The 15,240-nt window shown below is 42.5% G+C and overlaps 1 protein-coding gene across 7 annotated transcripts; it reads right to left on the reverse strand.

Annotated features, from left to right (window-relative positions):
• Positions 1-200: 200 nt before the first annotated feature.
• LOC133976068 (eukaryotic translation initiation factor 4 gamma 3-like) lies at positions 201-14,612 on the reverse strand. Of its 7 annotated transcripts, XR_009924810.1 has the most exons (11): positions 13,466-14,612; positions 9,303-10,058; positions 7,331-7,456; positions 6,493-6,618; positions 5,675-5,800; positions 5,004-5,106; positions 4,243-4,394; positions 3,766-3,971; positions 2,938-3,114; positions 2,358-2,456; positions 1,970-2,247 (listed from the first exon to the last, which is right to left on the reverse strand). XR_009924810.1 is itself a non-coding variant. In XM_062414156.1 (8 exons), the coding sequence occupies exons 4-8, from the start codon at positions 1,968-1,970 to the stop codon at positions 310-312; spliced, it is 603 nt and encodes a 200-aa protein (XP_062270140.1). In that variant the 5' UTR covers positions 1,971-2,247; positions 2,358-2,456; positions 2,938-3,114; positions 3,766-4,386; the 3' UTR covers positions 201-309. The 7 variants fall into 7 exon arrangements, 1 of the variants encoding a protein (XP_062270140.1); XR_009924805.1 differs by having other exon boundaries at positions 3,766-4,394; XR_009924809.1 differs by having other exon boundaries at positions 3,758-4,394.
• Between the last annotated feature and the right edge of the window lie 628 nt (positions 14,613-15,240).

Raw genomic sequence — 15,240 nt, forward strand, 5'->3', positions numbered from 1 at the left:
ACCAAACGAGTGGAACCTGAGTCGTTGATCCTGAGGCGACGGCAGCTCATCGCTCAGCTGCTCCTCCTGGTCTGAACAAAACACAACTGTCTCAGTTCATCACACATACACACACACATACACTGAGTCCTATCCCCTATAAGCACCAAACCATGGAAAGAACATGTCATGAGAACAAGCTTTTTTTAAATACTTTTTATTGACTTTACAAAAGAAAAGTAAGAAAAAAGAAAATATTCCAGATGCAACATGTCGTTCTGCTGTAAGGAGGAGTTCTGCTCGGCCCTGTTCCCCGGGGGTCTCCCCATCTCAATTTCCTAGGGGCTCCGCCTCCCGCAGCCAGGTGAAGAAGGCTGTGACGGTCTTAAGGGCCACGCCTTTACCAAGCTGCTCGTCCTGGTCTTTGCCTGTCCCATACTTGCAGCACGAGTCCTCGGAACTGACGTCCTCTTCGCACATGCAGGTGAAGAACATTCGGAGAAGGTCTGGAGAACAGATACATGTCAGTCATCGTTTCAGCTGTGACCAAATGGAAATAAATCACATTTTTCTGTGAAGTGAGACCAATTCTTAATCTATCAATTCAATTAATGAGATTTGTATCTAGATAGGAAACAAACAATGTATGGTTTAGAAATTACTGAAGACGGCATTGTGTTTTGCAAAACTGAATTGGAGTCGTAGCGATGTTCCTCTAATGACCAAATCAAGTTAATGTCAGTGGAGAACAAATTTGAGATTCAAAGTTTTAATCCAAATTGTTCCAAATGTCCTTAAAGTGCTTAAAAAATAAACGGAAATATGAAAATCTACAATTCCATATATCATGTGACAAGAAGCAAAGCTCCAGAGAAGCTACTAAATGGACCTTGGAGTGAACTCTGATGCAGAACTTACTTGGAGGCCGATCGAGGGTGACGATCAGCTCCTGAAGATCTTTAAGAGCTTTCATCTGCTGATCCTTCTTCGAGTGCCGGTCCTCCAGGACCACAGGCAGTCCCTTCTGCAGGAGGGCGGCGTGCACAGGACAGCTGGTGTTTTCTGCACAGTGAAGCAGGAGGCAGAGTAAATTCATCCGCTCGGCAGAAAGTACATATTGTAATCAGCGGTGCGATTTGAGCAGAGCAGAGGAGTCTCTGCTCCGGCTGGTGGGGAGCTTACCTTTCACTGCTGCCTGACACACAGCCGTCATCAACTCCGTCAGGTAGGGAGAGGAGCTCTTCTGACTTCTCTCCAGCTTCTCCTGAGAAACGGAGAACAGAGGAGGTGAGGAGGAGGATGTTTTCATTGGTTTAGTCAGTTTGTCAGCAGGATTCATCAAAAACTACTGAAGTGATTTCCAGGAACGTTTGTGAACCGGGGAGGAAACCGTAACATTTTGGAGCACAGGTGGATCTAGGAATTGTATGGATGAGATCTTATCAACAGTCGTGGACCAACATTAGCCTCAAGGTCCGAAATAGAAGTATATTCCGTTACTTTACAACGAGGTGTAACTCAGCCCCACTCCGTCTGCCCTTCAGGATTTTTACCACTGACTCGCAGAGACTGGTTGATGTCACTTTTCCTACCTTCACACAGTCGAAGATGTCCCTGTCACAGGCCATGTCTTCCAGCATGATTCCCAGCATCTGCTTCTGTAGCTCCCAGGGAGACCAGCTTCCCTCAGACAGAGTCGCCTCTGAGCTGGAGGCGTCTGAATGAAGACACTGGAGCTGCTGTTAAAGTGGAGACAACATTGATATGGTGAGGAAGTATAGAGGAGAAGGACAGCGTGGAAACAATAAAAACCCATTATGAAGTAAATTCATTAGAAAACAAAGACGTATGTTCAAGACTTACTCTTTGATTCTTCCCTTTAAGAGGGTTTATCTATGAAATTGAAATGAAAAAATCAGTTGACAGGTGGTCAGCACCTTAGAGTTGTTAAAGTGGAGGAGCTCCTCGACGATGGACGGGGACTTCCTCATCACCTTCTCGGCTGAGGACAAGTCAGAAGAGTCTGACTCCCTGTCTGAGGGACATTCACTAGAGTTAGCCCGTGGAGGTGGGAGATGGACCGGGGGGCTGAGAGAGGCGGGGAGGGGAAGCTCCGGTTCTCTAGGGGGAGTAGTGGCCTGAGCTTACCCACTCTCATCGGGGGCTTCAGGCAGCACAAGCCCAGGTGAGGCAGACCTCAGACCAGCTATCAGCAGCTGGTTGGTGTGCTTCCTGCGCCTCCTCCGCTTCTTGCTTGAACCCGTTCGACTGTTGGGGGACAAATAAACAAAGAGTCATAAATGATACTTACTTTGAAGAATTTGAATGTTGGACTCTTTACAATTGTGCAAATGAAAGAAAAATCGAGACCCACTCACCAAAACCAGGTCTATAGTATCCTGCAACATATACCGTATCCGAGGGGACGTCTTCCCCTCTGTGACGATATCTTCCATATAGTTAAAATAGTGATCCATCTGAGAGAGGTGAGACACAGAGAGAGATGTTTAATTTGAGACATGAAGGTCATGTTCAGCTTGACTCCATTCAATCCATCAGACAGCAGGTTGCAGATATTATTGTTCTACAGAGTTGACCAATTGTCCAGTTTATCACTTGCAACAGTCCTGACCGCCCGAGATGAAACCACAACATTCCATCAACAGCAGCATGAAAACTGTGATAGCCAGAAACAAAGGGATGCAATTCACTGTAACTGTCCAGCATTAAAGCTTCCGTGCTGAGGAAACGAGCATGTTAAACAGGATGAAACTCCTCTGAAGGACAAGTTGCATGATTCATGAAAAGATGGTCATTAAAAAGTGATGCATTGAGCCGAACAAAGCTGAAACAATCTATCAGGACCTGAGTTGCTTTTCACACCAAAGCCACTTCGTCGTTGTTCGTCAGCAGCTTGTCCAAGCAGTCATGCACAATGAAGTTATTTAGCATTTTGACCTTGAAGAGTTCGCCGATGAACTTGATATTTCCGATGGAACGCCGCCGGGTCATGTCCTTGGCCACATCATCCACCTTGTCTTTCTCCAACTTCTCCAACTCCTCATGACAGCGGCTTATCAGCAGCTTGCGAAAGTTCACTGTCTTTTGGGGTTTGTCAGGGGTGGGCACTGTGAGCTGCACATGAACATATGTGGAATGAGGTCAGTAGAGAACATAAGCATTCAGATAATATAAATAATTAGTTTTTATATATCAACAAATTAACATTTTCGTATCTGGATTATTTTGATTTTACTGACTAATATATGTAAGGTTATGTTATCAAATGATGGCCGACAGAAAATGTAATAGTTTTCTAGAACTATTGTTAATAGAGTTTATAATTAAGGATATGCACATTTAATAAGTTGTGTTTTAAAGCATTATTTGTGACTGATTTTCAAACTCCTTAATAAATAGTGGGTGTCGTCTGGTGTAGACTCTAGAGGCATCAAAACAATAAAACCTCATCATCACACTGTACTGAATTTTGTTGCTTTTCACAGCATTATTCTGCATCAAGGCAGAGCTGAATATTAACCAATTGATCCATTTGCTGCATAAACATTTAGCAAGTTGTTGACTGCATATTGACACATTTCGTGCACACCCCTCCGATAGATGGTTAAAAGATTACACTTAATTCCTCAACCGTTTTTTTGCATCTTCCAGTTTAGGAAAAAGCTATATTTATGTACTTCTCCAAATCCAATTCAAACAATTACATTACAAACACAAGACTCTCTCGTTCCAAAGTCGACACACTTCTCTGCTCAACTAAGCGACCTGCTTGCCGTGGCGAAGCAGTTGCACATCTTCGCGTAGGCCACCAATGAGCTGGTCTCGTCCATGGCTTTCTCAAACAGCAGGTCCACGACTCCTTTGAGCTGCTCCTCCGTGTCGATGGGCGAGTCCTTCACCTGCTTCACCAGCTGGAGGAACTTCTGAGGCGTCTGCCAGTTCAGGATACTGTGGACCTCCTAGAACAGGTTCTGAGGGGAATAACTCACAACAGGTATTTAAACTCTGAGATCATCAAGCACAGAGACCATTATCTCGCTCCACATGAAAAACTAGTCTTATTGTAACTGACAATGATTTTCCTATATTTACAGATTTAAACATAATTTCTACTGGAATTTCCAATAATCTGAAAATCTTCAATCATGTAGAATAACATTAATGATCAGAAAAGTCTGTATATGTAATTTCTATATATGCCCACTGCTTTGTGGATTTCAGTTTGTGTATATTTGGTCGTACCTGTGTTATATCTGACTCTGGTTCCGCTGGGAGGCTTACCCTCTTCATAACTGGTTTGCAGGCCTTCCCTGATTTCTTTGGCTGAACATCAGGTGGCACAAGCCTAGGTGAGGAAGACCTCAGAACAACGGGCTGCAATTTTTGCTCATCATCTGGTAGAAGGAAAAGTATAGATGAATACAGGTCTTCAGTATTCAATCAGCAACAGGTAATATTTTTACCAATATTTTATATTTGTATTTTTTTTCGGCAACATTATTGTTAAGGTTGCGAGTGTGAAACCGGCGCAGGAAGACCGATAAAATAACGTACTACAAAAGGTTCCACCTAAGTTCAAGGAGCCCTGCTGACATCACACCTTGTAAATGAACCGAAAGTGAAAATGTTCAGTGTGCAGCGAGTTCTAGGAAAAACTAGGCTGCTCCAGAGATGACATGGTCTGGCATTGGAGGCAATGACACAGCAGTAAAATAATATTCAACTTATTCTAGAGGGTCTAATGTTACATTTTTACAATTGTGTCTGTGATATGCCAAATTTGACATATCACAGATCATAATTAATGGAGATATGGTCTTTCCACGTTTATTATTTAGGGGTTCTCTGACGGTCATATCTCCATTAACATGAGAAATGTTTCTCATATCATGTTAAAAGCTCTTGAGTTAAAACTGCCTCGGTTAGATTGTTAAGAGTGGCCCTCCTTCCTCTTAGGATCTGTGGAAATAGCTTAAAAGAATGGTGAGAGTGTTGGGTCAGACCTGGCCCTGGTTTGGTGTCGGAGGCCCCTTTTTGGTTCATCACGATTGGCTGATTAGTGGGGTCGACGGCTTTAGGAGTCTGTTTGCCAGGCCGTTTGGAGTGCTTGAGACAAAAGAGACAAAAGAGCCACAGTGCAGGTTTAAAGGAGAGAAGTGAATGGCAATGGCGGACCTGAGTGGATTCCGTAGAAGCATACACACAGTATAGGAAATCTACTGTAAGAGACAGCGAGTGATAAGAAACAGTGACGGGAAGGAAGAAAGTATAAAATGAAACACAATACATTGAATTTACTGTACAGCTTTAAGGAAAATAAAGTGAGAAGTTCTTTTTCACAAGTCATGGCCTCTACCTACACATCCGTAAATAAATAGTGTGTAGTGATCGTAGCAATTACTCTTTTGTGTTATTTTCCAATATTTGTTATCTGTAAGCCTTTAACTAGATAATGTCCTGAGCGACAGCCAACAGAAATGTAACAGTTTGGAGTCATGGTGATCTTCTTATGAGAAAGTGAGACGTGTAAATGACACAGTCGCTGTGCCCTGTCTGCCACACACGGTGGAGAGCAGGCTGGTTGGGCAAGCGTGTGAGAGAGAGAGAGAGAGAGAGAGAGAGAGACAGAGACAGAGACAGAGAGACAGAGACAGAGAGACAGAGAGAGCCTCACCTGTTGTTGGGTTGGGCGAGAGGAGCGGTGACCTCGAGGAGGAGATGAATCCCTGCTCCCTCGACCCTCTGCCATGATCTCCTCTGGGATGTCCCTGCCACGCTGATCAGGGTCCCGGTTACGGATCTGGGAGTACATTGACACAATGTGTGTGAACCGTCTGCTGTGTTACACACTGCTTAGAACTTAAACATGATGCATCAAATCCATTAACCATGGACACAAGCTATAAATTGAAATAAAACATAAATACAAGAAAATATATAGCAATTGTATTATCTTTTTTACATTTTTCATTCTGTAAAATAAAACCAATTCTAATAAGTCTATGAAAGGCTCTTATCAGCTGACCTCACCATTCCAATTAAATTGTATGCATTTAACTATAGCACATTTCCTACACATTAAACTATAAACAAGTATACATACATTTACATGATGATAAATGAATTGCAGAGTCCCCAAACATTTTCAGTTTCCAATCTGCATCCACACCCGTTTTACCAGACAGCAGATTAGTTCCTCCACAAAGGAGGTTATGTTTTATTGTTACAGTTTCACTTTCAAAGAATCTTGATGTTTAGAGTGGTAATTTCCATAAACTGGTGAAATCTAGTTTGGATCCAGGTTTTGTGAATCAAAGATTAGAGCGGAGCGCTCACTCTGCTACCAGGCAACAATCTCTCCATCCCTCAGCTAAAGATCCAGGCTGATGAACTGAAGCTAACTCTACACTTCCTCTAACTACAGAGACATTGGGCAAGCGTGTGAGAGTGTGTGAGAGAGAGAAAGAGAGAGAGAGAGAGAGAGAGCCTCACCTGTTGTTGGGTTGGGCGAGAGGAGCGGTGACCTCCAGGAGGAGATGAATCCCTGCTCCCTTGACCGTCTGCCATGATCTCCTCTGGGATGTCCCTGCCACGCTGATCAGGGTCCAGGTTACGGATCTGGGAGGACAATGACACAATATGTCTGAACCGTCAGCTGTGTTACACACTGCTAAGAACTTATACATGATGTATCAAATCCATTAACCATGGACATGAACTATAAATTGAAATATAACATAAATACAAGAAAATATATAGAAATTGTATCATCCTTTTTACATCTTCATTCTGTAAAATAAAACCAATTCTGATATGTCTATGAGAGACTCTTATCAGCTTACATCATCATTCCAATTAAATTGTATGCATTTAACTTTAGCACATTTCCTATACATTAAACTATTAACAAGTATATATACATTAACTTGATGATAAATGAATTGCAGAGATCCCAAACATTTTCAGTTTCCAAATTGCATCCATACCCATTTAACCAGACAGCTGATTAGTTCCTCCACAAAGAAGGTTATGTTTTATTGTTACAGTTTCACTTTCAAAGAATCTAAATGTTTAGAGTGGTAATTCCATAAACTGGTGAAATCTAGTGTGGATCCAGATTTTGTGATCAAGGATTAGAGTGGAGCGCTCACACTGCTACCAGGCAACAATCTCTCCATCCCTCAGCTAAAGATCCAGGCTGATGAACTGACGCTAACTCTACACTACCTCTAACTACTGCGGTGAGACATTGGGCAAGCGTGAGCGTGTGAGAGTGTGTGAGAGAGAGAGAGAGAGAGAGAGAGAGAGAGAGAGAGAGAGAGAGACTCACCTGTGGTGGGGTGAACATAGAGGAGGGGTAAATTCGAGGAGGCGAAAAAAACCAGCCCTCTCGACCCCCTTCCATGATCTCCTCTAGGATGTCCCTGCCAGCCTTATTGGGGTCCAGGCTACGGATCTGGGAGGACAATGACACAATGTGTGTGAGCCGTCAGCTGTGTTACACACTGCTAAGAACTTATACAGGATGTATCAAATCCACTAACCATGGACACAAACTATAAATTGAAATAAAACATAAATACAAGAAAATATTTAGAAATTGTATCATCATTTTTACATCTTCATTCTGTAAAATAAAACTAAATTAAATTGTATACATTAAGTTATAGCACATTTCCCACACTTTCAACTATTAACAAGTATATACACGTTAACATGATGATAAATGAATTGCAGAGTTCCAAACATTTTCAGTTTCCAAATCGCATCCACATCCATTTTACAGACAGCTAATTAGTTCCTCCACAAAGGAGGTTATGTTTTATTGTTACTAGGGTTACAAAGGGGCGATTTTTTTTTTAAACTGGCTTTGCATTTATTGGCTGTGTCTGGGGAGAGTACACTAGAGAGAGGGAGTCAGCATTTTGTCCCGGGTTGTATGAAGACTGTGAAGAGAGGAGATGGAAAGAGGGAGACGGCTTGTTAAACACAAACAAGGAGCTGTGCTGCCATCTGTCACTCGTCATTTATTCTACACAAGTCACACTTTACAAGGAGACATTATGCACATACTCAAGTTCATAATGTTCAACTGTAAACCGTGGTGCGTTGGACACATTGGATCTATGGAAGCTAAGACTTCTTACCGAAGAAATGACCCATGAGAAGGGTTTAAATAAGTATACATACATCTGATGTAAGGGTTTAAAAAGACTAACTCTAACATAGCCTAACAAAACATTTTTCTCAACTATTTGAGGGATGTAAACCTTTCCCTCAATGGCTAGCCTCGATTTACCAGCTGGTCCTCTCTGTTTTGTTATTTCCCCATCCAGCCTGCATCACAGTAAAGCAACCGATACAAATTTTTGGTTTCACCAACCTGTGCTTTTGGACCCTCTCTGTGTCTGGATAGTATACTAGATGGGCTGGGCCGTTTTTATCATAGCCTATGAAAACACCTTACTCACATCTGGAGTCCAATTTGCTTTTCTCTTGCTTGTAGGCAAAACACATCGATCCGAATTTTTGTAATTTGGATATGTCTGGTACCTTGCCAGTGAATAGCTCGTATGGCGTTTTCTTTGTACGCCTACTGTAACATCTGTTTCTCACATAAGCTGAGGTCTGTACAGCGTAGTTCCATAGCTTATCTGGTAACCCGCTTTCTATCAGTAGGCCTCTGCTCATATCATAGAGTGTTCTCCAACCTCTCTCTGCAGTGCCATTTTGGTGGGGTGAGTATGGAGCAGAGGTCTCATGTCTAATCCTATTTTTTGTTACCAGTGTCTGGAAGTCTCGACTTGTAAACTCAGTGCCGTTATCTGAACGGATACACTTGACTTCTCCATAAGGAGCTATGTCAGCTAAGAATCTTTCTGTGGCCTGCACTGTATCACTCTTGGACTTTAGAAAGTATACAAGCATAGTGCCTGAGTAGTCGTCTGTAAAGGACTGTGCATATCTGTGTCCTTCAATGCTTGGTGTTCGCATGGGACCGGCTATGTCAGTGTGGACTAGTTCTAGGGGCTTCTTTGCCTTCCTATCTGGCTCCCTATTTCTTGTCTGTGTGAACTTTCCCTGTGCACACACATCACATAACTTATCCAACTCTACTGCACCTCCCTTTATCTCCATGCCCTTCACAACACTTTGCAACATTTTAACATCTTCATAGTTACAATGACCCAATATTTCATGCCACGTTTGCATATCATGACATACTTTACATTGATCAACATCCTTCTCAACAGTTGGTAAGTAATACAAATTTCCATTCTCATGAATATCAAACCTGCTACCATCCTTGGTGATCATGCGACTGTTCCCCTTCTGGAAGGTGATTGTCGCTCCTCCATTTGTTGCTCTTGCCACTGAGAAGATGTCGTGTGGATACGATGGCATGTAGAGTGCATCTCGTAGCTGCGCTGTGTGTTGTCGTCCTGCGCTGTCTAGAAGATGTATCACCGCCGTTCCTCTCTGTTGTGCTCTTCCACTGCACTTGCTTCCGTCTGCTAACTCCACTGAGTGGGTCTCTGGCTGGAACGAGTTGTCGAAGCTCTGGAACTTGTTGATGTCAATCACGATGTGGGAAGTCGCCCCTGCATCCACCATGATGCCATTCATTTTCATGTTGCCTGGTGGTCTTTCACTCTTAACATATTTGGCCATGAAGAGGTGGTCTTGGTCGTCATCTTGCTCCTCTGCAACTTTTCTGACTCCATCTTGTCCCCCCTTTTTCTTACAAAGTGATTCTGCATGCGTATTGTTCTTACAGTTATTGCACCACACTTTTCTGTAACACTTTCTCGCCATGTGTCCCTTTATTCCACACTTGTAGCAAGTAATGTTTGCATCTTCTTCTTTTCTCAATCAATCAATCCGCCACCACCACCACGATCAGCCCACACGACACAGAATCCGCCACACAGGGTCCGCCACCACCACCACGATCAGCCTACACGACACAGAATCCGGCCACACTGGATCCACCACCGCGACCTCCTGTGCGCGATCAACAAACCGCAATCCATGGTGCGGCCACAGAGGCCCTGGATCTGCGGGTGATAAAGCAAAGGGATTCCGGGGAAGGGGGATAGGGATGGAGAAGAGGAAGGAGAAGCTGGAAAAAGAAGCTCTGTGTGTCATGTGTCATAAAATAGAACAAGTAACGTTCTGCCGTACTAATAAGCTCTAACCATAAGCTTTATCAAAAAGGAAGGTTTTGAGCCTACTCTTAAACGAACAGATGGTGTCTGCCTCCCGAACTGAAAGTGATGGTTTATTCCACAGCAGAGGAGCTTGATGGCTAAAAGCTCTGGCTCCTACTCTACTTTTAAAGACTTTAGGGACAACAATTAGGCCTAAATTCTGGGAGCGGAGTGCTCTAGTGGGTTTATAAGGTACTAACATCTCTTTAGCGTAAAATGGCGCCATATTATTAAGGGCCTTGAAGGTTAGGAGGAGAATTTTTTATTCTATTCTGGATTTAACTGGAAGCCAGTGTAGCGCTGCTAACACAGGAGAAATGTGCTCTCTTTTCTTTGTTCTCGTCAGGACACGTGCTGCTGCATTTTGGACAAGCTGTAGAGTCTTTAACGACTTACTGCTGGAGCCTGATAATAATGAATTACAATAGTCCAGTCTCGATGTAACAAAGGCGTGGACTAGTTTTTCTGCATCTTTTTTTGAAAGGACATGTCTGATTTTTGAGATATTACGCAAGTGGAAAAAGGCGGTTCTAGAAATTTGTTTTAAGTGACTATTAAAGGATAAATCAGGATCGAAGATCACTCCCAAGTTCCTGACTGTTTTGTTGGAAGCAAGGGCAATGTCGTCTAGCGCAGCTATATCATCAGATAATGTATCTCTAAGGTGTTTGGGGCCAAGTATTATAACCTCTGTTTTGTCTGAGTTTAATAAGAGAAAATTGCGGGTCATCCAGGTTTTTATGTCCTTGAGACATGCTCGAAGTTTAGTTAATTGATTACTTTGTTCAGGTTTATTGATAAGTATGACTGGGTGTCATCCGCATATCAGTGGAAATTTACAGAGTTTGTCCTGATAAGGTTTCCTAGTGGAAGCATATATAATGAGAATAAAATTGGGCCGAGCACAGAGCCCTGGGGAACACCATGGTTTACTTTAGTGTGCACAGATGACTCATCATTAATTTGCACGAATTGGGAGCAATCAGAAAAGTACGATTTAAACCAGTTAAGGGCGGTTCCATTAATGTTAATTAACTGTTTGAGTCTTTGTAATAGAATTTGATGGTCAATTGTGTTGAATGCTGCACTGAGATCTAACAGAACGAGGACAGACACAAGTCCCTGATCTGAGGCCATTAAAAGGTCATTAGTGACTTTTGCCAAGGCTGTCTCTGTACTGTGTTTGGCTCTAAACCCCGACTGAAACTTTTCATATATATTATTTTCCTGGAGAAACTCACACAGCTGATTGGCTACCAATTTTTCTAAGATTTTAGACATGAAGGGGAGATTAGATATTGGTCTGTAATTGGCTAAAACCTCTGGGTCTAGAGTGGGTTTTTTGAGAAGGGGTTTGATTACTGCTATTTTAAAAGACTGTGGTACATAACCTGATGATAATGACAGATTGATTGTATTAAGTAACAAACTATCAATTAGGGGCAGAATTTCTTTAAGTAATTTTGTAGGATTGGGATCTAAGATACAGGTTGTTGGTTTAGAACCTGAGATTAATTTGGTAAGCTGATCATAGGTGATCAGAGAGAAGCTGTCTAAGTAATTGGTAGGATTCTCAGCCGTTTCTGAGATCTCTGTTGTTGGGAGGGTATTAGTGCCAATTGAGGGCAGGAGATGGTTGATTTTATTTCTAATAGTTAGAATTTTATCATTAAAAAAGGTCATAAAGATATTGCTATTTAGGGACAGAGGAATACTGGCTTCGGTGGAGGTGTGACTCTCTGTCAGCCTGGCTACAGTGCTGAAGAGAAACCTGGGGTTGTTTTTATTCTCTTCTATTAGTTTTGAATAGTTAGTGGAGAGCCTTTTTATATTCTTTAACACTATTCTTCCAGTCTATGAGGTTCTCAACATGGTTACTGGAGCGCCAGTTCCTTTCTAGTTTTCTTGATAATTGTTTTAACTCATTTGTCTGGGAATTATACCACGGAGCTAATTTACTATGTTTGACATTTTTCTTTTTTAGAGGGGCTATTGAATCTAATGTTAATCGTAACGAGTCTGCAGAGCTATCGACGAGGTGGTCGATCTCAATGGAGCTAAAGAATTTGTTCTTTATATCTACGGATAATACGGGTTTAAATGTAATTGGAATTATTTCCTTAAATTAAGCTACAGCACTATCAGGTAGACATCTAGAAAATTAGTTTTTTATTATTGGCATATATTCAGTTATTGAAAAATCAAAGGTTATTAAATTATGGTCTGATAGAGCTGGATTGCGCGGAAGTACTGTTAAATGTTCAATTCCGACACCGTACGATAATATAAGGTCAAGTGTGTGGTTACAACAATGAGTAGGTTGGTGTACACACTGACTGAAACCAATTGAGTCTAGTATTGAACTAAATGCTACGCTACGGCAATCTTTCTTATTGTCAACATGTATATTAAAGTCACCAACAATAATAATTTTATCGATCTTTAGGACTAAGTTTGATAAAAACTCAGGGAATTCCGTTAAAAATTCAGTATAAGCCCTGGGAGCACGGTAAACTACAGCAAATATGATTGGCTGTTGGTGTTTCCTGGATTGGTGTGGAAGACTAAGAACCAGACATTCAAATGATTTGTAGCTGAGTTTAGGTTTAGGGTTAATTGATAGACTGGAGTTAAAAATAGCAGCAACTCCACCTCCTCGCCCAATTTCTCTGGGAACATGTGAATTTATATGACTGGGGGGAGTAGATTCATTTAGACTGACATATTCATCAGGATGCAGCCACGTCTCAGTGAGGGATAATAAATCTATGTTGTAATCGGAGACTATTTCATTAACTAAAATAGCTTGCTGTGGCCTCCACCCTGTCTTGTAAACGTTTTCATCACATTATCTGTGATTGGTTCTGTCATTTTCATTTTCTCTGACTCCTCAAAGACTCGTAGTCTTCTTTTGAAGTCTGCAAAAGTGACGCTGTCTTCATTTTGCGTCACATGGACGGCTAGCGGCTTGAACGAGTCAGGTAGCCCGCTTAGCGTCATGGCCACGATCAGTCCATCACTATGCTCTCTCCTGCTTCTCTTAATGCAGTGATGATGTTCTCTGCTCTTATTAAATAGTCAGTAACGGTCTCGCTGTCTGCCATACGAAGCTTGGTTAGAGATGTGTACATATTTATAATCCGTGGCTTGCTCTTCCCAGAATAATGTTCTTTGAGTATACGCAGGGCTTTCCTGCCATCATCAGCAGCCTCATGTCTTATTAGCGATAGGCTCTTGTCATCTATTAGCCTTACCAGCTCGGCGTAGCAGTCTGCATTCTTCCGTCCGTATTCGTCGCTCGCTTGATCTGGTTCTCTTTAACTTCAGAATATGAAGGCAGCTTAGGAATCTTGTTTCCCAAAGGTCGAATTTTTCTTCGGATCCGTCGAATATCAGCTGGGGTGCTGGAGCTCCTGTAGCTCGGTTAGCCATCGTAGCTTCCCGTCACTTTCTTTAAGCTTCTTCTTGCTATCGCGTAAATACGTCGCTTTAAAACAATTCACGCTTGCTTCATCTTCTTCCCTGGGCCCATAACCTGTTAAGTTATTCTTACTCACTTAGCGTAAAAAGTATGAGCAAAACGTCTCCTTCAAAAGTACTTTATTTTTCTTGAACACCGGCCTAATTATAGTCCTGCGACTGCAACCGCGGAAGGCCACGCAGCTGCATCGACGGACTCGTTTTGGTTTATACTTCTCTAACGTGTTGCGCGTGTTGCAACGCAATTCACCGCCAGAACACTAGGCGGAGTTACGTATTTTTTCAAAGACAAAACACAGAAAGAAGAGACGTCTTCTTCTTCGTCAACTGTTTATTTACATCGCCACTCCGGCTCCTCATAGCCTATTTCTGGCGGACAAATCGGCCAGTCAGTGACGGGTTATACAAGTGGTCATACTTTCGGATCTCTTCTGCCAAGTGCTCTTCTATTTGTTCCATATTCGTTCTTCTAAATCTTCCGTGATTTCCGCGTATTATGGGACATGAAACCGGAAACTAGTCTCCGGACAGGGTTGTAGTAAGCAGACCAATCACAAGCCTTGCGGGCTGCATGAGGCTCGCATCGCTTTGTCGTGTAGTTAGAAAAATTGGTGGACGCACGCAAGCCTGCAGAGGGCACAAAAGGGGCGTGTTGCGTGTCTTGCGTGCATGCGTGCGTGCATGCAACCCGACTATAATTTGGCCTTAACGGGGAACCAACTGACAACACAGGTGATACAAACAGATACCGTAACATCTCTAACAAACGTGCAATAGTGCTACCGTAAAACAATAAGAGCGTTCTCTATAATGATAATTTAACAGTCTTGTGTCTTTTTAGATGGTTTAAGTTTGTTTATCCTTGTTTGCACTTGCTTTTCAGAGGCACTGTGTAGATATATTTCGATCCTATGGATACACCAACGGACCGACTGCAACAAGGCAGTCAGCACTTGTTTACACGAGGGATCAGCTGCTCGCGCTGCGGCCAGGAAATCTTGCCGGCGCGGTTCACCCCATACCGTAGAAGCGGGCGAGGCGCTACTGTGGATGCAGAGCTGGTGTGTTGGTGAAGGCGAGGCGCCTGCAGAAGCTGTTGATGTTCGTGTATGATGAGGAATGTAAACTCGCTGGCCAACAAGTGTCAGGTTCTCTCAGTTTAGTTTGTGTACTTCTGTCTGTGTTTTCTGTTTCCTGTTTTATTTTGTAGTCTCTGTTCCTTGTGGGTGGTTTCTGTCTTCACTTCATGTCTTGGTGATTGTGTTTCTAACTCCTCATGTGTTGCACCTGTGGCCAATTATCCCCTGCCTTCCCTGTGTGTATTTAAGCCTCTGTCTTTCCCCTTGTCCTCTGTCGGGTTGTCTGTTTTTCCAGCCTTGGTCCATGTTGCGGTTCTTGCTGTGTTCCATGTTGCTGTTTTTCCTGAGTCTAGTAAGCTTCCTTGTGTTTTTGTCTTCTTGTTCTAGTTCATGTCGTTTCAGTGTTTCAATTCCGTTGGTGTTTGTTTTGCGTTTTGTTAAGTTAAAGTCTCTTTTTGTATTAAATACAC

This window comes from Platichthys flesus, chromosome 20 (genome assembly GCF_949316205.1).
Source record: "Platichthys flesus chromosome 20, fPlaFle2.1, whole genome shotgun sequence".
NCBI classification, from domain to species: Eukaryota; Metazoa; Chordata; class Actinopteri; order Pleuronectiformes; family Pleuronectidae; genus Platichthys; species Platichthys flesus.

Coding starts and splice junctions, on each gene's coding strand:
- LOC133976068 (XM_062414156.1), bottom strand. CDS start 1,970: ATGAGGAAGTCCCCGTCCATCGTCGAGGAGCTCCTCCACTTTAACAAC. Junction 1,244..1,571: donor ACATCTTCGACTGTGTGAAG/GTAGGAAAAGTG, acceptor TCCGTTTCTCAG/GAGAAGCTGGAGAGAAGTCA. Junction 486..897: donor CACCCTCGATCGGCCTCCAA/GTAAGTTCTGCA, acceptor TCTGTTCTCCAG/ACCTTCTCCGAATGTTCTTC.